This window comes from Coturnix japonica, chromosome 2 (genome assembly GCF_001577835.2).
Source record: "Coturnix japonica isolate 7356 chromosome 2, Coturnix japonica 2.1, whole genome shotgun sequence".
In the NCBI taxonomy this organism is placed as follows: Eukaryota; Metazoa; Chordata; class Aves; order Galliformes; family Phasianidae; genus Coturnix; species Coturnix japonica.
In genome coordinates, this window is record NC_029517.1 from 50,018,745 (window position 1) to 50,043,907 (window position 25,163).

The window sequence follows — 25,163 nt, forward strand, 5'->3', positions numbered from 1 at the left end:
ATGTCACTCCCACCTGTTCCAGCCTATGTGATTATTGCTTCTTTAGCAGGAATAATGGACAATTTTTTTTTAACTCCAACAGTGGAAAATGTAGTTGCAGGCTACACCAACACCCCCGAAACATACTACCTTTATTTCCCCCTTTTATCTATCGTTATACTTCTCTGATGAAATTTTTTAATGTAAATCACAGTTTTAGCTAAATCACTAAGGCTACATCTACAGTGGGGCACTGATGTCTGATACTCAAGCCTCTTTTCCAGACTTATCTAGTGGCTAAAGACACTGCAGGATTAGGAAGGAGCTTAGATGTGCAGCTCTGGACAGAGATGCTATTTAACTACCTTTCACTTCAGTGCTTTTCTGAGGAAACTTTGAAAACAAAGGTTATTAAAAATACATGCAGAGGTGTTGTTTCTGACTTCCAGAATCTAAGGAAAAGATAATACACAATGAGATTACAGCATATATATATGTGTATGCTTTTTCAAATAGATGCCGCACCCTGCTATGTTGCACCTTCTCTGCTTGCTGAGTCTTCATCACTGGATTTACTCCACTTAGCTCTGAGAAAGGCTCACAGGACCTGTTACTCTGGTACCTGGGTGCTTCTTAATAGGTGGGAAAATGCAATGTTATTTTGGCAACACAGCACTGCCATAAAAGCAAGTGTGTGAAAGTTTCACTGCCCCTGAAATATGCAACATCAGGCTCTACTGGATGATTGGAAAAAGCAAATAAAGTGTCCTAGATGACATGTTACCAAGTAGAAGAGCATATAAATGGTTCTTGATTCACTGGTGCAGGAGTACATATTGCAGTTATATAAAATGATGCCATGAAGATGCAAAAGATTGTGACTGACAGAGAGATGTGGTCAGAATTTTGTCATGAGGATGCAGGATACTGGAGGGCACTGATGGTATCTAGTTACCAGCATACACTAGCATCTTGGGCTGGCCAAAGCTTCTAGATACAACTTGGAAGGATCTTACAGAGAATGGTTAAAGCATACAGTTTAGCAGTGGAAAGAAAAAAAAAAAAAAGGAAAAAAAAAAAAAGAAAAAGAAAAAAAAAAAGAGAGAATAAGATCCTCCTATTTTATTACATTGTTCCACAACATCAGAGGCAGGTGTTGGCGGGATGGCAGTAGAGGCTGAACCTTCCCGCCAGTATTTCGTTCCATTAAGTTTCCATGTGACAGATGGCAGCAGAGGGGCAGTCTGACAATAGTGAGTCTGACATGGAGGCCCATATGAATTACAAGCGGGGAGCTCCTTGAGTGGAAAGAATGGCACCCACTGGCACTCATTGATGCTTGCGGGATGTTTAGGGAGACCAAAGAGTGGATGTGAGCACAATGAGGTGGTGGGTGGTGCAATTCAGCAGCGGCCATGGTGACAGGAGACCCCTCCAGGGGACCTCCACTAGTGCACAATTTTATGAGGGCAGCATGCAGGCTCTTGTCCATGGCTGGCAAAAATAAATAGCTAATAGTGTTAACCAAATTGATTAATAAGGTTATGTAGCTGATAATTTGTTCTATCAAATAGTGTCATTGCTCTTTTTGTATCTGTTGTAGTTTCCACAGAAATAAATAGAAGTTATTACTTGAAGAGTGACCCACTTAGTTATAAAGATGAAAGAATTGAGACATATACGTTTAGGATATTATAAGAGTCCATTTCTCATAGTTCAAGAGTGGGTAAATTGCCTTCAGTTTCACTCAGTCTTTCTATATTACAATTTTTAAAACTTAGACATAAAAAAAAAGAAAAAAAAAAGTGTTATTTCTTCTCTCTTATATACAGCTTGACAACTGTACCCTGGGCTGCATCAAAAGAGTGGTGGCCAGCAGGGTGAGGAAGGTGATCGTGCCCCGCTTCTCTGCCCTCATGAGGATCCACCTGGAATATTGCATCCAGGGCTGGAGCCCCCAAAACAAGAAAGATGAGTATCTGCTGGATTGAATTTAGAGGAGAAACAAAAAGATGATAAGATGGCTGGTGCACCGCTCCTGTGAAGAGAGGTTGAGGGAGCTGCTCTTGTTCAGCCTGGAGAAGACTGTGGGGAGAATTCACTGCAGCCTTCCAAACCTAAAGGGGGCCCAAATAGAGCTGGAGAGGGACCAGCTGGAGAGTGTAGTGATAGGGCAATGGAGAATCGCTTTAAACTAAAAGACATCAGGTTTAGAATAGATGATATAGGTGGAAATTCTTTACTGTGAAAGTAGTGAGACGCTGGCACAGCTGCCCACAGAATCTGTGGTGCCCCATCCCTGGAGGCACCAACCAGGTTGTGTGGGGTCCTGGGCAGCTGAGCTGGTGGAGGGCAGCCCTACCCACGGCACTGGGATCGGAACATGATAGTTTTTGAAGTGTCATCCAAACAAAGCCATTCTATGATTCTGTTTTTACATAGGCCTGAGAAGACTTCAGCATGCTTCCACTCAACTCAACTGCAAAAATCCAATTAATATCTCTAAGAGAAGAGCTTCACATGACCAGTGAAATTCTAGACCTCTAAAGTAAGAATTTTGCCATTACATTCAGAATATTCTTTATTTCATTCTGACATTCCTTCTTTTAAAGACAGTGAAAAATAATTAAAATATAAATACAATCTCTTTCTACCCTACCTACTCCTCTGCTGGATCTTTACCTTGCACAAATGATTTGCCAATAACATTTATAAGATTAAGTTAATGGAAAGCTTTTATTAGTTTAGATCCTCTCAACTGACTTATTTTTTCTGCATGAGGTACTTAAAAAATGCTAAAAGTCATCCTGCTGTAGCAGAATGTCAAATCAGATACTTTGGAGGATATTTGTAGCAACTTTTTTGATTACAGAAAAAAAGAAAAGGCTTTAAGAGCTCCATATCACACCCTGACATACATACCGTAAGAACATTGCTAATATAACTGCTTCATTTTCTATTTATAAAGAATGAATGAAAAATTCCAGAAGGACATGCACTCATTCTGAACTGTTTTAATGCACGTTTTCAACCCTGAGTTTATGGGGGAAATAATGTAAAGATTGCAAAATGTGATGTATACCCAGGACTACCCTGTTTGCAGTGAGATAAAATAACTTGTTTATAATGAAAAATAGTGGGAATACTGGGAAGTTTTACTTTTGGAAAAATAAAGAACCAATTTATTATCTGATTGAGTGCTAATAATTTTAATTTAGTTGTTAAGACTGAAATCTCTGGGAGAACACAAGGGCTAAAACCAGAAGTTAATCCTGTACTTTTATTGTTAATTGCAAGAGTACTCCGATTATATCTAAGATGGATTTTTGTGATGTTTTCTGGATGTGGTAGGAAAGCATCTTTCCAAAGTGTCAATCAATACCGCAAGTATTCATCCCAATGAGACATTAGATATTCAGTCCTAAATTATTGAAAAATCTTTTCTGTCATTATTTGCTATAAAAAAAAAATTCAACTTATATCTAAAATGATGTTGTTCTTCATTGTAGTTTCTGATTCCTCACATCAGTACCATATGTGCATTTTTACTTAAGTATTTAATATTAGTGCATCTTTTCATTCACATTGATTTTCATGTGATGTGTGCCAGCATTTCAAATCCAGTGCCAGATACAAAAAAGTTGAATCTCAAGGAAGAAAATTTCCTTCTAAATCCTATCACTTCTTTGTTGGTAAGTATTGCTGCCTACTGCATATTACTTTGAGCTTTTCTATTTATACATTCTCCAGCCCCTCAATAAAATTAGAAGGAGCACTGCTCTAATATGCTGTCTCCCAGAAGTATCTCAGCTGCATTTGCTGTTATCATTATGTGCATATACTTTACATTATTTGATAGCATGTAAAAACATATTCAGGTTCTGTACAGATATAAGGTATGAAATGAGGCATCATTGCAAAGTCAGAGAGAACCTTCCATTTTGCCATCTGACAAACTGAATAATATATACTGACAAGATGAAAAAGGTGTGCAAGAAATGTAACTTACTCGATGGGCTATAACCTGAAGCTCCACCACAGATGCTGGGTTTTATATTCTCTATTTAAAATGGTATGTGACTACTTTCTGCAATCAATCTTGTACAGATATTTAGTATATTTGTTAAATAATTCCAACCCCCAACATCTTTTCGTTCTATTTCTGGGTATAGTTTTATACTCTATGATCACTAAAAGATAGGCTACATCTTCATCTTAAGACTGACAGAGAAGTACAAGAGTTTATTGTAAAACTGGATGGAAACAGAAAACTTTTAAGGAAGGTCGCTAATGAATTGTTATCCTTTCTGGACTCAGACTGGCTAAGCTAAATCCCTCTGGCTTCATGCACTCTTGTTTGGAAGAATCAAATGAAAGACTGATAGCTCACTCTTGATGTATGTATTGGTGACAGAGGTCAAGTAAGCCCATTAAGCTGTACCTGGGAAAGGCAGGAGATAAGCAGTGTGGAAGATTCTGGATCACTGCCTAAAACACTTATACTAACTCATTAAGAACACATCCACAGGAGTACTGACAATACTCCAAGCAAAACCAAGAAGTGCTGAAATGATGTTTGGTATTTAGATGGTGAACTGAAGTATTCCAGGTCTGGCAAATGTTTATTATGCATCTGACTTTCATGCTGGCTTTTTAGTTATGCTGAACAAAATGAGAGAAGACAAATAGTTACAAAATACAGAATAAATCCAGATGCAGTATTACATAGATGTTGGTATGTGTGTACATGCATAACATTCTGCCTCTCCAACACAAAAGATGCCACAAATGGTACAGCAGTTCCTTCCAAAATCCTTTTTTTGAGTACGTGACTGGACTGTGTTAATCCCCAAATGGATACTTCCATTACCTGAATAAAGGTTGCTTGAGATACTCATGGTTTGCAGGTAGTTATGGCAGCGTTCTTTGTGTTCTTCCAAAGAGCTGCGTTGCTTATAGCTGCGACCACAGTATCCACACTTATGGGGTTTGCCAACTGGAGAAAATAAAATGAGAAAATCAGATGAGGGATGCAACCCCATATTAATAATGAATAACAGGAAAAAAAAAAAAAAAAAAGCAAATAAGTACCACAAAAGAATCCTCAACTGAAATGAAGAATTATTTTTTTCTATTTCTAAAAACAATAATGGAAAACTAACTGCACATCTTTGCATCAGCAGGCCAGTGCTGATGATTATTGAGATTATTCACATCAGATAAGGAACATAACACTAAATCTTCACAAATGACATCTACACAAGTTAGGAACTGAGATACTTTCAAGGATCTGAGCAAAGTTACTTTAAAGTTACTTCCAACAGAGGCTATGCACAAGGAAGACCTGCAAGACACTGTTCTTGTGGGCACACACCTGCCCATGACTGTATGTCAGTTCTGCTGCAACAAGAATCAGCTCAACTCTTTTAGAACAATGTTAGATTTCACGTTTTCTTGCTCTCTGCTCCAGGAAATTCAAGACAAAGGGCATGAAAAAAAAGAAATATTCTGTTTTACACCCATCCAGAAATTCCAGGAATTTCATAGTCACGATAAGGCTTTGTGGACCCCAGGACCTGTATTTTCTGTCTTAGCTTGAAAAATCGGTCACAACTTTAGATGGTTATGCAGCTAAACTTTTGAATTTTTTATACATATTCTCAGGTGGAAGTCAGACTCGAGCATCCAATTTGTTTTGTAATGTATTTGTGTCAATTTGCTAATTATGGGAAACAATATCTTCATTTTATGCTTTGTCTTTTTGCTGTGGATTCCTAAGCACTTTCTGAAAGTGTTAAGGTGTAGTGTATATATGAAAAAAAAATAGGGTTAAAGTTGCACAGACACTAAAATCAGTAAGAGGGAGGGAGGCAAAAGAGAAAATGTAAACATGTACTTTTCCTGACTCAATACGAGACTGAGCAGAACAAGCAGAAAGTACTTTGGATATCTGGGAGCAACCCTTGGATTCCTGTCATTTAACATGTGTTAGAAGAATTTCCTTAATTTGTACAGCACAGAAATGCCACTTGGAGAGCCTCCCTTCCACAGCTCAAAACTACTGCCCTAAAGCCAACTTTCACATGTAAATTTACTAGTGTCAATTACAGCCATGTGTCTTGGAGGTCTCCTACACAATCTGTATTTCCATCCTAGCTTGGGAAACTAGGTGAGACTACACTCTTCATTTTAATATGCTTAATGTTGCTAGGTTGGTTTTGCTTCACAGAAATGTGTGACTATGGCTTTTGCTAAACAACAAAGCTAATAGTATTGGAAAAATGCAACTATTCTAGGATTATTTATTCAGATCACCATGTTACTGTTAAGAGAAAACACTAAAAACCTCTAGCAGAGTCCACTTTTCTGGAAGATTCTTATCTCCTTCCTTCCTCCTCCTCTTCCTCCTTCTTCTTTCAATGATTTTGTAATAACCAAAGATATATAATAGCCAAGTGCAACAAATAAGCGCTGCTAAATGTGGTAGGTGGTGTTCACCCCTTACACCAATAATGACTACCAGACTGAATGTTTTTGAGACCTCATGACTTCAAACCTGCTGTGTTTACACCCTTCATTATCTGTGCATACAGATAAATGTCATCCAAACCCTAAAACTTTAATCAGCTTTGAATTAGTAGTTCCATGAAACAGATTACTCACATGCAGTGTTTGAGATGAAACCCTAATACAGAAATTTCTAATTGACCAAGAGGTATGGGAAAAAAACAGCTCTGGTGAAAGACCATGACTGCAAACAGAGTTTAGTCATTTCTGTGTGGCTATAGCACTGCAGCTAGCTCACTGCTTGGGTGATGCTGATACACAACCACTGGCCTTCCTAGGGTGAGAAGACCTCTCACAGTTCATTAGGAAAAACTTCTTTACAGAAAGGATTGTTAAGCACTGGAATGGGCTCCCCAGGGAGGTGGTTGAGTCACCATCCCTGGATGTGTTTAAGAGCTGTTTGAATGGGGTGTTCAGGGACATGATTTAGCAGAGGGTTGTTTGAGTTGTTAGGGTAGTACGCTTAGGTTGTGGTTGGACTTGATAATCTTTTCCAACCTGAGCAATTCTGTGATTCTATGACTCTATGACTGCAGCTATCAACACCCCCATATACACTCTGGTTCAACCCACCCCCAAGGTGGGCTCATACCCTCACTTACCCGAGTGAGTCCGCAGGTGGCCTGTGAGGGCATCCCTGCGCCGACAGGCATAGTTACAGAGGTGGCATTTGAAAGGCTTTTCACCCGAGTGCAACTTGATGTGGCGCAGGAGGTTGCCCTTCTGCGTAAAGGAGGCTCCGCACTGATTGCACTGGAAAGGGCGTTCTCCTAAGGGGAGAAGGAGGAAATGTGTGAGAACAAAAAATCTTGCACGGGAACAAGGGAAAGATTTCAGCGAAAAAAGTTGTTTTCTCCCTGCTGTTCTGTGACTTCCACCGGCTGCAGGTTTGATATAACATGAGGCTTTCAGACTAAACCTGCCAGTTTCTTAATGCTTCACTGGCTGGGTCAATTTGATCTGAAAATCTAATTTTTTTTTTTTTTTTTTTTTCTAAATCAGAATGGCACATCACAATGCAAATTCAAACTCATTTAAATAAAGTGACTGCAACATTTTGTGTTGAAGAGCCACTCTTCCTGATCAGCAGTTTTGGAATAAACCAATATCCAATTTTGCATGTTGTGGCATTTGGTGGGGTTTTTAATGTGGCTTTTTTCAAAGGGTCTTTAAAATATGCCACTGAAGCAGCAAAATAAAAAGGAAACTCATTAAAAATGCATTTCAGGATCACAAGTTCATTTCAGCGTTACATTCTTATATTTAAATGAAAGGCACTTCATTATAACAGTTATAATAACTTCTTTTCATTTACATTTTCCCTGTATTTTCCCTTTCAATTTCTTCTCCATTACCTGTCTGTCCCTAAGCAGCCAAATCAGGAAAGAGACAGAGAGAAAGAAAGAGAGAGAGTGAAATCACATAAGTTGAGACAGTGCAGAGGAAGCCCTGTACTTCCACACGATACTCCCAGCTCCTCTCTTGGCAAGGTGTTAGCAAAGGAGTCATAGAAATGGGCTCTCCTAGGCCGTGCCTTGAAAGGGCACAGGGAAAAATGCCAAGTCGCAGACTTGATTTGTCTAAATGGGTGCCTGCTATCAAGCAAGTGAAATAGGATGCCTTTGCAAAAATTTTAAATGCTAGCTATTTGCTTTTTAATGCTGTTTTAGAGTGGTTTTATTCCCTTGGCTTTTGACTTTTGATTTCAGCTATACAAGGCTATAAGTCAACAGGAAATACAGTCTCTTATGTTTCCAGTAGTACCAGACAGCAATACAGGAAAACTTACATGAGAGCACTCCATCACCAGGATCTGCTCCTGCATGCCCACTTCTCCTTAGATACAGCCTTTGCCTGAGTCAAACTAGCCTTTGAAAATCATTTGCGGAATTCTGTTTTTCTTAGGCATAAATGTAATTCACTTTAGTAATTATAATTCACTGAAGATATTAGAAAAAGCACAGAAATGAAAAATCATTAAAAAAAATATAGCAATAATACTGAATATAAAATTTCAGTGCTGAAGTTAAAATATGCATAAAATAAATGCAAGTTAGATAGTTCTTCCCTTCTGTCTCACTTAACCATCACGTGTTACTCTGGACATGAAGGATCAACCTGTGTGTCCATACATGTGCAGCATGATAGATTTTACTTTTGTATAATGCAGAAGAAAAGCTGGAAAGCAATTAGATAGCAGCACAGTCCCAACACAAACAGCTACAAACTGCAATCAAGGCTGGCAATTTCAGCAAGCAGCAAACAGAGAGATGAGCCTTCTTTATGGCAAAATATTTCCACTGGTAAAACAGAACCAAATGGGCCAGCCCATTCCTTGTCCAGCCCACTAAGCTCACTGGCTTTGTCCAGCAGGTAAATGGATTCACCTAATTGACATAATCAACTGGTTCATCTGGAGTGGCCTGCTGGTGTATTCTCTATACTTAATAAACTATGCACAGCAGTTAGGGAAAAATGAAAATGGATAGGAGTGTGCTCCACCTCTCAGCGGTTACTCGATGTGGCAGGTATTTTTCACAACATGACTGAAAAAGCAATGAAGAAGTCGACTTGAAATGAGGAACACATTCAGAAGAAATGGTTAATTCTTACTTTGTAACTTTTGCTAGCATTCGTTTCTATTATTTTTACTCAAAGAAGTGCTAAGAGGAGAAAACAAGGATCACAGGAGTACTCCAGGAGATATGCCTGAAGTAAGAATGCAGTAGATCTCCGGCCTACAGCACTCTTAATTACAGGATAAATCTCACTCTGTGAGTGGGGAAGACAGACAGATGGAGCACGTTGGGTGAGACTGCTGCATACCAAGCTTTTCTTTAAAACTTAAAATGGGATGAAATGTAAGGGATCCTAGACTTGTGCTGCTGTACAAATGAAACATTATTCCCACTGAAAGTCTCTGAATCTACATGGAGCTTAACTCCCAGCCAGTCTCTGATGGAAGGTGACTGGCTGTACAGCTATCCCAAAACAAGAGGGAGGGAGAGGGTGAAGTTAACAATGCATAATGCATCTCCTGCCAGCTTTGTATGCTATTTTCTTGCCTGTGCTAAACAGCACTTTATCTGCATTTGCTGTTTGTCTGGACAAACAGCTATGGAGGGAGAGGGGCACAAATTTTGCCTCTTGATTTGACTTTTGCCCCTTGAGCAAAAACGAAAATGGAGCCCAGAACTGAATCAACAACCACTGTGTTGGTTGCAAGCTTCAGTGGGACCCTGGACTACTTATTCAGTGAAGAATACTTCTCATCTTGATTGAAATCTTTCTCATTTCTTAAGCATCATAATGACAAAATCGCTCAGAGCTGCATATAGCTCTCCTTCCTCAAATGCTCAGAAACACCAAGGGGCGTTCACTTTCTAAATACATTTGAGACATCCAACTAACAAGACATAGCTGAACTAACTGGTGACTCATGCCACAAGGGTGTGTGTATGAAGAGGGAATTTACATGCTTATTCACACACAAATATGTCCGTGTAGGCATACAAATGCACACACACGGTACAGGCTGAGGTAATGGGGGGGGGGGGGAGGGGGGGAGAGTTTTCTCTCTCCTTTTCCTTAATCACTGATCACAGCAGCAGCAGCAGCAGACTGAGGAACATACAAACACTAGAGCATCGGGCCAGATGAGCAGTGGAGTTGGATGTGTGAGCAGGGTGTGCCCCACAGCTGGGAGCAACAGGTCAGGCCTTGGGAAGGAGCCAGCGCCTTCCAGCTGCTGGCAGGGGCAGGCATATCAGGTGCTGCTCTGCATATCTGCACTTGGCAGGTGTATTCATTAAAAGTAATTATGGTTTTTATCAGGTCAGGCAGTCATTTTATTTTGGCACTTCAGTGTGCTAGAGTTTTGTTCACTTATCAAATATTTATTTAAGGAAGCCTCACTGCATATGCAGGTTTTACATGAATTAGCAGCAAAGTAATTCATTTGTGAGGCTTACTCCTTCATCAGGCACGTATTGAAATGGGCTTCAGTGTAGACAGTTAAATGTCTGTAATAGTGTATCCCATTTCTACATTAATTTTCTCAGCACAACTGAAAGGAAAAGCAGTCACCTCATGATGTCCCTTTAATTTAAACTGCCAGCTCTGAGCCTCCACTCCTTGCAAAAGCACAGCTCCTCTCAGAGCTGCTTGAAGTAGGGCCTGAGGTGGAGACAGGAAAGAAAGCAAAGGCTTTATTTCCATGGAAGGATTCAGGGATTCAACTTCATATTCTGGTTCAAGTCATTTTCCATACACATGTTACCTACTTTTAAAGGATCCCACTGAAATTCAGTGTTAAGAAAGCATTTTTGTTACATCTTGGAGGTATGCTGCAGCCCCTCTTCTAGGAACTACACATGGCTTTCCCAATAGAGATACGTTTCTGTTCCTTCTTGCCATCTGAATATTCATGTAAAGCTGCTGAATATTTGTTTTCAAAGTAACTTTTACAGGACAACAGCACATTTCAGCTCTTCTCCTCTAGATTTAGATAACCTTAAAATTTAGATCAGAACCCAAATTTTTAAATACCTAAACTCAGATAAGACGAGACTCACCCTGGTCTTCATTTGTTTCAGCCTCTTCATATTTTGTGATCTTTGAAACTATTTAGAACTGGAAAACTGAGGCAAGATTCACAGTACTTTGATAATGAAAAGCCATCACCACATAGCACAACCTCTTTACACATCTCTTTTAGTGTCTCAGTGGAAACCTTTTAGTCCACATCTAACCAGTGACAATACTTGCTCTTACTTCATGAAACACTTGACATAAAACTAACCCCTTATTTCCTAATGCTAGAATTCCCTTAAAACTTTATTTATTCATTTTGCCATTCACTTTTATAATAACTGATCCATAATAAACTGTGTTGCACTGTTGGAAACATTAGAACTGGGTCAATTTCAGAGTTGGACACATTTTCTTTTCCAGCAATTCTTAGCAATTAAACAAGAGTTAGGGTCTTTTTGAAACTTGAAATTTTCATGTAGCTTCAGGCCAAACAAACTACACATTAATTCAGGCATTAATTTTGGTATTAGCATAATGTACAACTGTTGACTGGAATAAATGAAATTATGCCTATTTTCTATTACTCTGACAAACTGTGGTTTGTTTGTTTGTTTTTCCCAATTTCTAACCCAATAGCTGGAATTTCATCAAGGAGTTTCAGTTTCCGTGCTGTTCAAAATGCAGTAACAAAATAACCGAGTTCCAAATGCCCACCGATGCTGCATTATCTTACAAGAGGCAGCATGTGCATGATACTCAGAAAATAATTCTTAGTTCTTAATATGTGGCTGACACTTGTCAACTAAAGGAAAAACTATGCCAGGCCTTACCAGTGTGGCTTCTTTTGTGAACCATGAGCACATTGGGACCGATGCAAATTATCCCACAGATATCACATTTTAGCTTTCCGTTAGGAAGTCGAATGCCTCCAACTCCTGACATAGCCTTGCTGCCTGGGCCATTGTGTGAGCCATTCATTTTGTCTCCAGAAGTATCAAGCATTCGTAAATCCTCCGCACATTCTTCCCCATTCATTTCACAGGCACGCCCATTCTCTTCATCACTCTGAGTCTCTATTTTAATATTACCAGCTGAAAAAAACAATAGAGGATGCCACTCAGTTTCATTGCAGAATAAGTATAGTGGCCAAGAAACAGTCACATCAAAAGAGTTAACCTCTACACAGAATGTACAATATATCCAAATAACAAAAGCTACAAACAAGACTACAGTTCTGTGTGCCATGTGATGAGTTTACAACGTGTGGAGCAATGAACAGTTAACATCAGCAAGACAAATACAAGGCATCCAGGAAACCGGGAACCCAAACAACATTACAAGTCTGTTCCTAGGTCACTTTGAGATTTTTGCATTTGTGATATTGATTTTGACAGTTCAGGCTAATTGAAATTAAATTAGTAAGTGATCAGCATCTCGTGTATTTGTCCCAAAGAACTATGAAAATAAGCAACACATCAAAGACAACTGACAATGTAACATTCTCCACTTGACAGAAGGATCCTGAGGGTTTTACTGAATTCAGATATTTGTTTGGCAGTTTTATAGGATAAGTAAGAACAATGTTCCCACTGATCAAGGAGAACAAACATTGATTAAAAAAAAAAAAGTGAAGAAAAATTGAAGGAAAAATTCAACAGCAAGGATGGCATCACGGAAAATTATATGAGAAATAACAGTGGGAGCAGAACTAGGGTCACATAGCCAGAGGAAAGGATACCTACAACCACGAGCTTCTATTAAGACCAGCCAAATCAACAAAGATGGGTGGGAAAACTCTTCTGACTATTTTGGGGGACTCATCTATGTTATAATCCTGTAGGTGACAACTGCTTGCAACTAGAAGAAAAATGCAGGTGTGAATTTGGCAAAGTCTGACTACATGTGACTGCTTGTAGGTTGGTAGACTATATCTGTTTCAAACCTAAATGTTACAGAAATGGGTCATGGTTCAGATCAGCTCACAGTACTATTCATTCCTCTTCCCTCCGCAGGACTGTTATCTTTTTATCTATTCATTTATTTTTGGTAGAATAAACTATCTTTACCATTAATTCCTTGTTTTCTGATCTGATGACTTCAATGAAAAAACATTTCTTCATTTAGCTCCCAAAAAAAACAAATCTTCATTTTCTTTCAGTGAAAAACCCAGTTCTTCTCCAGAACCCCAGAGGAGATAATTTACTGTAGTGGCTAGCTGTCTACGTAAGGGACAGCTTCATCCCATAGGGAGCCAGGTCTCTTTGTGCTACAGTAATTACATTGCCTTATTCCTAAGTGCTGCAGCAGCAATGACATAATTAAGCTGCAGGTGCTAATTATATCAAAGGTTGAAAGATCCTAATGTTCACTTGAAAAATGAAATATTTCCTCAACTTTTCCCTGTGACTCCCTGCAACCTCCCATGTGTTCCAGCCGGACTGCAGGGATGTGCCTGATGACAGCGTCTGAAGGAAAGCCCTGCTGGGAAACATGCTTGGAGTAAAGGCGTTTGCCTCTCTGAACACTGCACGGCTGAACACTTTTTATAAAGTCTGCCACTGTAGGCAGTTGAATGTTTTTTTCAATTAAAAGAAAATTAATATAAATTATAGTAAAAATCATATGTAAGATAGCTAAAATGCACGTCCAAACCAGCAGGTATCCTTTAACAATTATGTCCTAAAGGGGGAAATATTTTAGCGGTATGGAAAAAAAACAGTGACAAAACAATGACTGACAAAGATGGTAGAAGTAGCTAATCAGAGGTGTTCTACCATATTCTACAGAATTAGCAGAATACTGCCCTGTGGTATTGTTTTCACTGTAGTGAACAGCAGCAATAGAACTATTCACCTTGAGAATGACAGATCTATGACAGATTTTCTATAAATCACACAACAAGTGCGTTCTCTTAATCATAAGAATGATAATTTGTATGTAAATATGTACATAATAATGTAATAATTGGTTATGTAAATAAATTAATTGCATATGCCTCGCCTGCTTGGTGTTTGGAGAAGGCTTTTGAAGGAAGCTTCATGTTAAGTTGAAACAAAATGTGAACAAAGCAAAAAGATCACACTACTTAAACACTTTGGAAGCGTAAGTGGACAAATGAACATTTCTGAGAGGTGAAATGACACACAAAAATAACAGAAATAGCAACTAGATGGAAATGCTCTGAATTCAGCGAGCTGAACTTGCAGTATACTTACGGGAAAAAGATTTGGGAATTATTGCATGAAAGTCCCTAAAGCCTTCTGCCCCATATGCAGCTGCAATAAAGAAGGCAAACAGAATGCTGTCTTGTAGTACAGCTAGCAGTAAATGTTAAAGATGACATTATCACCGTACACAAAATACATAGGAGAAAGAGGTACCATTGCAGAAGCAACACAAGCAGTTCAGGACAAAGCAGTAGGACAGCAAGCAAAGGAGTTCAGACCTCCCTCTGATGTCTCTGATTTGTAAAAATGACACATTTTCCAAAGCATCCAATCAATTTTATCATGTTTTCTAAAAGCATAACCTTTCTTGGGCATCCCCCTTGCTCATAGGTTAAATCCTACTGAAGTCAAGAAGAACTTTGGCTGAAACATCTAGATAAAAGGCAAACAGGAGCAGAGCACCTAGCCCAGACTTCTCCCAGTCTCAAGGAAACCACAGCCCCTGAAGCAAGAAGGCCTTATGCCATCATTCTCTTTAACTGGTAGAGATGTCTTCTTTATCTGAGCTCAGTTCTAGTGACTGCAGTTGTAAAAGTTAAATTGCATTGTTTTCTTTGTGTGTCTAATGAACTTATATAATGGAAGAACAAAGAGTTAGGTTACACATCCAGTTGTGCACTGGCACATATTTGTATCTCTGATACAGAAATGTATACAGACTGTATCTACACAAAAGCAGCTGCATAAACACTTAAGTGCAAATTAACATGGTCTGGGGTACGCTGATAGTGGCAATGATACAGTTCATTACTTGCTGTTAGCAGTGACAGAGATATTGATCTCCTCAAACTTCACTTAAGCTCTGCAGCAATGTCTCTGGAGCAGCACAGCTCCCCTGAGCAAAGCAGCTCTGCATAAAGAAGAGTTGGCACCCAGGATGTCCCTGCAGCAATGCTCACCACAGATTTGCTTTGGGTGGGAAGCTCACTTTAGAGACATGGTGAGGCCACAATCCCACCCCTGGCTTCTCAAAGAGAATGTATAGGTCTAGTTAGCAAACAAAATCTCTTCATGCTCAAATTTAGCACATTTTGCAGTCCTGTTTTTCAAAATAAAGTTATTCTAAGAAGATCCACTGATACAGGAGAAGGAACAGGGAAGAGAACCACTCCAGCAGAAATACTCAGGATTTTTTTCGAGTCTGGCTGAGAAATGCAGGGAAAAAAAAGGCTGCACAGCTTTATCTCGAGACTTGTACTGAAAAAAAGGAAAACAATAAAATTTTCCATTTCTTTTGTGAGAAATGTTCTGTCCCTCCCTTGCTATAGTGGGCAAAATTGGTCCTGGGGCACAACTAGCTGGGAATCAGACTTTTCAGATGCACTGATTAAGAACATTGCATTTGCACAGGTTTCTCAAACAATTACTCAATACAGTCTTTGTAGAAATAGTGTCCGATAACTTCATGTCCTCATACACATACGTGCAGGCATTAATTACCTGTACAATAATTCATTCTAACAGTTTTTCATTGGCTCTTCTAACACCATCAAAGCTTTACTTATTAATTGACTTAAGCTCTGTTGGAGATCACCTTGTAAAGCTCTGCGTTTTACTCTCTCTGTACCCCCTATGTACACCAATACTGTCTTTGTACTGGTGAAATCTCGGGATGTCTAAACCAAGCCCTTTTTTTATGTTCAAGGAATGTACAGTGCATCAATGTCACTGTACTGGCCACTTTGCCCACACCACCCTGTGGACCTACCCACACTATGGAAAATTCAACCAAAAGAAGGGCATCCTGTGGGTTTCTTGCGCTAATGAGAGCTTCACTCTGGATTTTCTGAAGAGCATTTGAAATTTATGTAATGAAGAGTGTTTGCCATGACAAAAGGTGGCTTATGCAAAAGTATTTGGGCAAAAAAGAACTGACATGACAAGGGGAAGAGGAGTGACAATACGATTTATTTGTCTTTTCAGATCCAAGCATTGTTTCCTTGAGGAGGGCAGTGTAGTTGGCTCAGCATGGCACTCCGGCTGGGACACCCAGAAAGACATGAAGATGGATGGAGGCCTGAGTCACACTTCCCTGGAAAGAACTAAGCCATGCCAAGAGGGAAGGTGGTAGTTTTGCAATGAGCAAAAGAGCCTTTTAGTGGGGAGAAAGGAGAAACCAAATGGACTTCCTTGGAAACAGGAAGGCTTGAAGGAGCAGCTTTTAAAGGACAAGAGAGTAGGCAGCCGGGGAAAAAGCATGTGTAGGAGTAGTGATTTGTCTTCAGCTCCACGTGGGCTCTCTCCGACATTTAAACACCTTTCAAAGTTTTGTGAAACTTTGGTACTATCACAGTTTGGAGTGCCTGGACTAAAATCTGATTTGAAAGAGAACTTCACATCCTAACTCATAATCTTGTCTGCAGGGATTTTAAAGAGGAAATATAATAAGACCTGGCTAGGACCGCTGACCTACTCAAAGGTATTCAGGGAGTAACAGAAAAAAAACAGATCATACTGAAGTTGCTTAGGAATTTGAAGGATAGAAGTACCTAACTCCCCTTGATTTTTAATGGGATTTGAGTACCTTTTATTGCAGTGAAGGTACTTAACTGCATCACATAGCATACAGATGTGATAAAGAGTTGTCCTTTAGCCTATATTAGAAAGTAACCACAATAATCTAATTTTTGGTCATGACATTATGCAAATTTCTGCTTGCACTTAGCAGCCAATAGCAAAGAAAATTCCTCTTGAAGCTTTTTCAAATAATTTGAGTGTATGCATTTTTTGTTTGGACGGCTCATTTGTTATTTCATGACAAGTCAGAAGCATTTTGTTGATGTTAGCTGATGATTAACAGTAGCTTTAAAGTCCAGCAAGAGTTTTGCATGCAGGCATCACAACTATTCAAGCAGTAGACAGATGAAGCTGCAACAATATTTGATTCACTTGAGCAATGGATTGAGAGTATTATGGTGAGAAGGAGAAAACCTTTAACATCATTTGTGCTGGCGAATTATATAAAATGTTGCTACAAAGGTGGATCAAGAGGAAAAAAAGCCTATTAGACTGAAATAAACCACCCCAACTCATGAGGCTGTCAATAAAAGCAGCCAGGATCTCTTCCTGTTTACATAAGTGAAAGATACAGATAAAATAGTGTTGCAAGCAATTCTACTTGATAATTCTTTGATAAGGCATAACAGGTACTCTGTTCTGTGCATCAAACCTTCACACGTGGCTATGAGCTAGAATCCATACTTTCCCACTTTCATGACCTAGTCATTAACTATGGCCTCAGTTCTATTCAGACAGCATTACTGCAGGTAAAGGATGTTTTCAGGAATACAAGACGCTCAGGAGACTGTTTGTTCACAGAATATTTAAGGATTCATTTTTTCATTGGAAAGGCTTGACAGCAACAGAGACATTCTTTAACTTGTGTTTCCACTAATAGTATCTTTACCTTATGAGCTTCTGACAGGGACATGAAGAATCATGTAGCTGTAAAAAATATAAAAGCCAACAAAAGGCCTGGGCAGAGCAATCATAACGAGCTATGCAATGATCTAAGCCCTGAGTAAATAAAATTCAGAAGATGCAGCATAGCAAAGTGTGTTAGACATGACTGTTTTGCCCAGTCTTTTCTACACATAGCACCGCACTGCCCAGTTTATCAGGCATTAGTAGTATCTGCATGTGCAAAATGCTGAAAGTTAGAGGTCAGCTCAGAACTGCCTGAAAGACTAGAACCTATGATGAGACTTAATTGCTATAGATAAAAATAACTAGTAAATAAAATAGGCTGTATGCAACCCATATTGCACAGTTACACAGGGTTTTGTTTAGGAAAGGAGCCAGCACTCACCATGTTACAAGACAGCGAGAGCACAAACACCAGGGAGGTGAGTGTCTGAGTCTGGTGAGGAAGCCCCGATATAGAGCACGCACCTTATCACTTCACTTGAGAGTCCTGACTTCTACATTGGAGGCTGCACTGTGGCAAAGAGGGGGTAGCAGATAAAATTGACAGCTTTTTAATTAGAAGCTCTCAGCTTGGTTTTTAAAGAGAGGCAAAAATTACAGGCAGATGTGTAACACAGCCCACAGAGGCACACCTGTAGGTACAGCAGACTGGGTACACTGGATAAGAAGACCGTCCCTGCCGAGTCAGAACTGCACCCCCTTTGACAACAAGTGCCAATCAGACATTGGCAGCCAGTTTTGCCCCACTCTAATTTTGGCTTCCAATCAAATGGATATTATTCCAGAAAGACCAATGTCCTCAGATAAGCTATCTCTGGTGGGACAACCAGCACAAGGTACTCCACCCTTCTCATCATCCTCTACCACTGTTTCCTCCCACTGCCACCCAGCTGTGGACACCTGCGGTGCAAGCCCCAGAGCCTGCCTTGCCTACAAGCCTTGGCTTCAGCAGCATGCTGCAGGGAGCAAAATGCATCAACACAGCTTTCTGGGGCTGCACCGAGATCAGGCTGCAGGGAAGACTACCAAACAAACAAGTAAAATGTTTCTTTTCTTGTTATAAAAAATAAGGGACTCTAACTCCACTGCGCAGACTCCCAGTAAGCTCCAGTGGCTTAGCCATAAGCATCCTTTGATGTACAAGTAAAGATGGATAGGTTACAGAGAGAGTCAGGTAGTGACCCTGAAATCTACTCACACGACTGAAGCTAAGTGCTCTCCGCAGTGGGTTGGTGTTTCAGCAGGAAACCATCCAAGAGCCTGATCTAGTTTGTGTTTATAGTTAGCCTTTATCACGCTACTGGTTGGTACATCTTGTACTGGGTTCATGTAGTTTTTTCAAAGAAACAGTAACTACCTGGCTACTTGTGTTTATCTGAATTGCCAATGAAACAGAATTTTGAAGGAGAAAGAGCTTTATCAAGAATCACAGAATTATTGAATCGCAATGTTGGAAAGGGCCTACAAGTTCATCTAGCCCAACCATCCTCCTATCACCATTACTCACCAAGCTACTAAACCAGCACCTACAAGACATACTGAACCTATTTCTCAAGTTCCGTGTGTAACCCATGCTTCCTCTATAAGGAGCACTGTGTCCTTCACTGGCCACATGACAGAGAAGCTAAGGAAACTGCTACAGGCTTGTTGATAACAGCCCTTCTTGATACTTTTCAGCTATGAAAAGTAAGCTGGGAAAGGACTGAAAACATTCCTGGCTCACAGTGGTATATCTGTGTGGAAACATGTTTATATGCTAAGTTTGTCACTGGTGAAGCTGAATCCTCCAGAAATTCCATAAACTTTGCACTTTACACTCTTCCCATTGCAGCAACAGTCGTCCAAGAAAAACAGTCTCATACATTCCACAACCTAACATCTGTAAGGCATCCTTCTTCTCTAATATCTCCACAAGGCATATTTGGATGAAATTCATAGGTGATTACCTTTCTTCAACTAATGCAATGAAATTCTAGCTAAAGGAAGTCACAAATGGCAGCCTGGGAGAAAGGGAAAACGAAAGCCTTGAAATCAAAAAGGCCCCCTGCATTTCATGCAGAGTGTGCATCTGCAAAACAGTCTGTTTTGGAGAAGAGGAGCAACTAAAACAAGATTCAACAAGGACATCAAAGACACTCTTTACAGATGAGAGAGACAAATACTGTCTTACCAGAAGCCATATGGACATAACTGGAAGTTGACCTGATTGAACTACAATCCCGAGGATACTGTGGGCATCCCTAGCCAAATCAAAGGGCTCAGCAAATGCAGAAACAGAGGGTAAAGCAAAATTGCATGTTTAATGGGTTCAGGTACATACAAATGATGTGAACACTAGTTCAAGGGGGAACTTTAAGCCTAAGAGAACAAGAATACAAACACAGGGCATTTGGTCAGATACAGATAGTCATCACTGCTCTGCAGATGAGCAAACGCTTGGCAGTTGTCCTTGGTCAGTGGGAGGGAGGACACAGCTCCCAGGCTTGCCATTGTGGTGCAGGGAGGGCACAGGGGTGGAAAAAGAGAACTGTTTGCATATTGCTTCAGAGCACGTAAATCTGCCTTGCCCTTCATGCAAAACTAGCCTTTGCAAACTTTCCCCTTTTCATGCTCCAACTCAGTGGACTACATAGACATCTTTCATCTTGTCCCTGGAGTGCTACACATCCTCACTGGCTCAGGATCTGGCCTTGTGAGTCCTCCCTTTTGCACATTTACATTATGCCTTCTCAGTCAGTGAGACAGATTCAGGGACTTTTACTGGGGACTGTTTACTACCGTGATGATGCTTTGAGTGTTATCTGACACAAATGTCAATAGTTCCCCAGCTGCAAAAGGATTAGTAGATCTAAAATTAGATTAAGCAGCTGTGTTTAGATTTGGGGAGGTGCCTATGGGTGCTGGGCCAATGCTGTGCGTTGTCAGTCTGCTCTTTCAGTAAGAGGTTAGAGGCTGAAATGGAGAGGAATCCTGCTATTTCAACACATAAGAGGGAATATTTGATACCAATTTTACTGAATGGCCTACTGTCAAAACAAATTCCAGAGCCAATTCTCCTCCATTGGACAGTGAACAAAACAAACAAGGATACTGGAAATTGGTTCTAGGTTAAAGAAGATCAAATACAGTCTTCACATTATCGAAGTAAGTCTCTCAGGGCTGTACAAAGAAGGTAATCCACAGGTAGCTTGCTTTAGTCATGCTACTCCTGAGCGTTCACTTACTTTTCTAGAAGTATCTATTTGACACTACTGAAGGTTTTTCTTTTTGTGTTGCAGAAATATTGCCAGAAGGCTTTTCAGTGTAAACAGCTGATTACCTGATCACAGTGTGCTCAACAGTCCACTGAAAGGAAATCCTAGTCTACATCTGGGGAAGAAGCACAAACTGTTCTACAAAAATCCTAAAGAAATTCTCTGAATATGGGTATACCAGCTAGGTCTTGAGGAGAAAAAATATCAAGACAAAATTACTTTCTTCTCATCATATCATATTACAGTCAGTGCTTTGCCACAGGCTCTAGTGCTCCTTCCTGGCAATCAGTCTTCCATGCTGGCTGGCAGGGAACTCTCAGTGATTCTGGGAGACTACTGAGAGCTGAAATATCTGGATTATTCTGGTAGTCGGCAGAACAAGTCCATTCAGCCCAAATTTTTGGAGGACTTGTCTTTCCTCACTTCTTCGGTCAGTTTTCCTATCTGCTTTTTCATTGTTTTTACCTCAGGAGAAACAAACTCTCATTGCCTCATTGATGTTACCCTTGACATAACTTTCCTTTTTGTGTAGCATCCAACGATTGCAATGTATAGTGTTTCCTTGGGTCTTTGATCACAGTGCTAAGAGAAAAACCTTAATTTCATTAGCTTTCTTTAAAAGCTGACTCAGAAGGAAGAAGAGATTGTTCCAAAAATCCCAGTTACTCAGAATGAAGTGAAAAATGCCCATGACAGAAGTTTGGGCTAAAGAATTTTATGTATGTAAAACATATTACATCAGGAACTGCCTTTACACCTTTTAAGTTCTGCTACACAAATGCAAAAGAGATCAGAATGAAGTCTTGCAGCTAGAGCACTTGGATGCAGGTGGCCATAACTTTTCGTGCTAAGTGTGTATAATTCCACTGAAGACATCAGTGATGGAGATGTGGTGATTGATGTTCGCAGATGGTGAAAAGAGTCTTTGAGAATCTTTTCTAATTTAAGAGGCCACATATAAACCATGAGGAGGTTTATTTTAGTAAGGCTATTCTTCCCTAAAAATAGCCCAGGAAGAAGATGACACCCAAAGTGGTCAAGCTTGTGACAACTTCCTAGCTCTCATCTCTAAGTGCCCCTCAGTGGTGATTTAGAACTCCTGAACTTAGGAGTCCCAGTTAATGTTCTGAAAGATGTCTCAAAGATCAGAAGGGAGCCATGCTGCAGAAGAATGCTCTAAACTGAAGCTACTTGGACTTCTGGTGTAGCTGTTATGCCACCAAATGAGAAAGGCCAATATGGTTGGCCACTGAGGTCCAGCTTCCTCAAATCTTTAGCAGTGCCTAAGGCACTGTGTTTTAAGATTATTTACCACTTTCTTGAGTGAGTAATTTGAAATTTGAAACTCACTGGAAACAGTCAAGATCACAATCTTCAAACAGTCACAAATACCATGCTGAGAATCAGTATCACATCAAAATGCAACCGTTTTCTTCACATGGATAGATCAGCAAAGCATATAAGCCAACATGTTTCTGGCAGATCTTTGGGGGTTACAAGGGTTCAAAGCTTACAAAATAATAGTTGTTGAATTAAAGGATCTTCAATAGCACTGCTCTTGAGCCCACTGTCATAAATTGCCCCAAAGTGACTATTACGATCAAGTGAAACCTACGTAACTCAGACCACAGAAATTCTTTCATCAAGGCCTTAATTTCTGGCTGTAGTACCAAGTAATCCTGTCTACCAATACGAGATTTTCACAGAAAGAAACTAATGTTTTGTGACTCTTCAGCTGGAGGCTCTAACAAAACTAAAAGATCAGAAAAGACGGATCAGCCTGAAAATCACTGATAATTGAGAAATCAGACCACTGTCTGAAGTTCTGTATCTAAATTTTGGGAATCTAAAAACCAGGTCCACTCCCTGTTCAGCATGCGTGTTCAGACAGGTATATGTTAGGCTCTCACAAATTCTTTGCCATGACTTTTAAACTGATGAGTGGAGATGTAGTTAGCAAAAAGAACATATATTGACGTATCCTGATTTCAAAGCTCCAGACCTGGTTCAGGCATTGTCTCCTTGCAGCAGAAGGAGACTTCCAAATGCATGCTCCACCACAGCACCCTACAGAATGCAAACAACTGTGCAGTGGAGAGTAATTCTGAATTATTTGTGAGTTCAAGTCTCCTTGATTTACAGTGGTTTTCAGACTTTTAACACAACCTGAGCTTCTCAGGATGAGTAGAGAAAAAGAAACCCACAGTAAGAATGCTGTTGAACTTGAGTCTAATCGCAGCCATAGATGAGAAACATCACAGCTTCCTCCTTGTCCGGCTTAACAGGAAACCTCTATCTGCTGTTCCTCTAACTCCTTCCACAAACACTCAGAGCAGTCTGGACACATTACCCATTTCCTCCCGACCCACAGTTGTTTATCTCCTTAGCATCTGTCATGACCTAGAAGTTCGGACCAAGTTCTATATCAGTTGCCATGATGTAAATTTAGATCAACCAACAAGAAAGGTTTCTAGAAAACTCCAGAAAAAGAAATGTGCACCTCTAAGTACTGGGTGCCCTAGAAATAGTTGTAGTGAAGTCTGAGGGAAAACATTCCCAGCTGCAGAAATCACAAGAAGGCTGAATCACCTCCTTGTTCTCACCCATGGCATCTTTCAAATGATTAATTAACACACATACAGAGCTACTATATTTTTTTTTTTTAGGGGTGTTCTATTGCTTTGTTGTTGTTGTTGTTGAAAGGGCAATGTGCCATAGGGCCTAAACGTCTGCTCAGATTCCCTGCTTTCCTCCACATTCAAGTTCAGGAACATGTCAGGGCTTTATCTCAGTTGCAGTGGTATCATGGGAGACCTTCAAACAGGCTGCCGTCTGTCACTGCATTCAAGGAAATGGTGGTTGTTCAGTCTGGGATTATCTTAAACTATGTGGGAAGACATTATCTCAAGTTCCTGGGCCAGAAGCCTCATGACTTTCTGTCATTTCTCTTCCCTATTTATAAATCTTTCCCCTTTTCCTCTCACACCCCCTTTGGTCCCTCCACTTGGACCTGCTTCTGCACACTCCTGGAGGTGAAACTCAATAGCTGCAGTTGTGACACTGCAGTTTGTGTGTCATATTGTAACCGGGTTTCCACATCCTCCTCGCTCTGTTGTAAAAGGCCTTGAAGAGGAAGAAGTGCAAATAATGAAATATAGGAAAGCAGGAAAAGAGGAAGCAGCCGAGAGAGAGCAGCCTAACTGAAATGCTAAGAATTATGGAGAAGTGACAGAAAGGGAAGCACAGACCAGGAATTATACTTGGTGGCTTAGAAGAAAAAAAATACAACACACAAAATACACACAGGCTCAGCCTTTTCTGCCCCTAAAACAATCTCCCAGATTACTCCTTTCCAGCTTTCATTCAGTTGACCTGTACTCTCCTTCCCACTTTAAGAGAGTTACTGAACTGTGCTACTGCAGGGGCAGCCCGACTTCATCAAAGCTGAACCTAGCACTCTGCTTCTCCTCTTCATATCAAGAGGATGGACAAGAATGGGCATCATTCTGAGGAAGAAAAGAGGGAAATCAAACACAAAGGAAGGACCTCAAGATGCCTCACTTTAGGGTGAGAGTGCTCTATTGGGCAATGGCTATTCTTTGCTGAGAGCAGAGTGGTGGAAGAGTGCTGAAGGAAATTAGCTAAAGAAGAATAGGGATTGCCTAACAAGGCAATCCTGCATGACTGCCAGGGGATGGAGCAAACAGCTTAGGAAGTCCTTCCCCTGAAATTATGTACTGTTCTGTCCTGCTAATTCAGAATGAAACTTGGCTGGAGCAGAAAGTATTTAAAATTCACATGAAGAATTTTCTCTTCTCTATTTGTAGGCAAAAGAGATACAAAGCAGAATGTTAATCTATTAAAGAACAGCGTATGACTGAGCCTTTTACTCTCCCCCTATCTCAGGGACTTTTCTGTAAGAATTAATCTGATGAAGGGATGAGTAAAAAGTAAAACTTGTAAAATGACCCTCTATAAATATCACAGCCCCTAGAATTATGCTGACTTTTTGCGTCAAGCTCCAGTCTTATCTTATCTGTTGGCTAACTGAATGTTGTAGTTTTTCAGGAAGATAGTGGTGAAATCCTGTATGTAAATGAAGACAGGAGTGTTACACAAAGGTGTACTGTGGTATAATTATTTGTTCATCACTGTGTGAAAACTACCCTGTTGGAAG

General features: G+C 40.1%; 1 protein-coding gene across 9 annotated transcripts in view; it reads right to left on the reverse strand.

Moving 5' to 3' along the window:
• Positions 1-25,163, reverse strand: part of IKZF1 (IKAROS family zinc finger 1) — a 67,863-nt gene that overhangs the window by 6,577 nt on the left and 36,123 nt on the right. For 7 of the 9 annotated variants that reach the window (XM_015854347.2, XM_015854343.2, XM_015854348.2 and 4 more), the window contains exons 4-6: positions 11,910-12,170; positions 7,149-7,316; positions 4,850-4,975 (exon numbers count right to left, since the gene is read on the reverse strand). In XM_015854347.2, the coding sequence (XP_015709833.1) occupies positions 4,850-4,975; positions 7,149-7,316; positions 11,910-12,170 (555 nt within the window). The remainder of the gene's footprint in view (positions 1-4,849; positions 4,976-7,148; positions 7,317-11,909; positions 12,171-25,163) is intronic. The other 2 variants (XM_015854350.2, XM_015854349.2) reach the window with 1 other exon arrangement.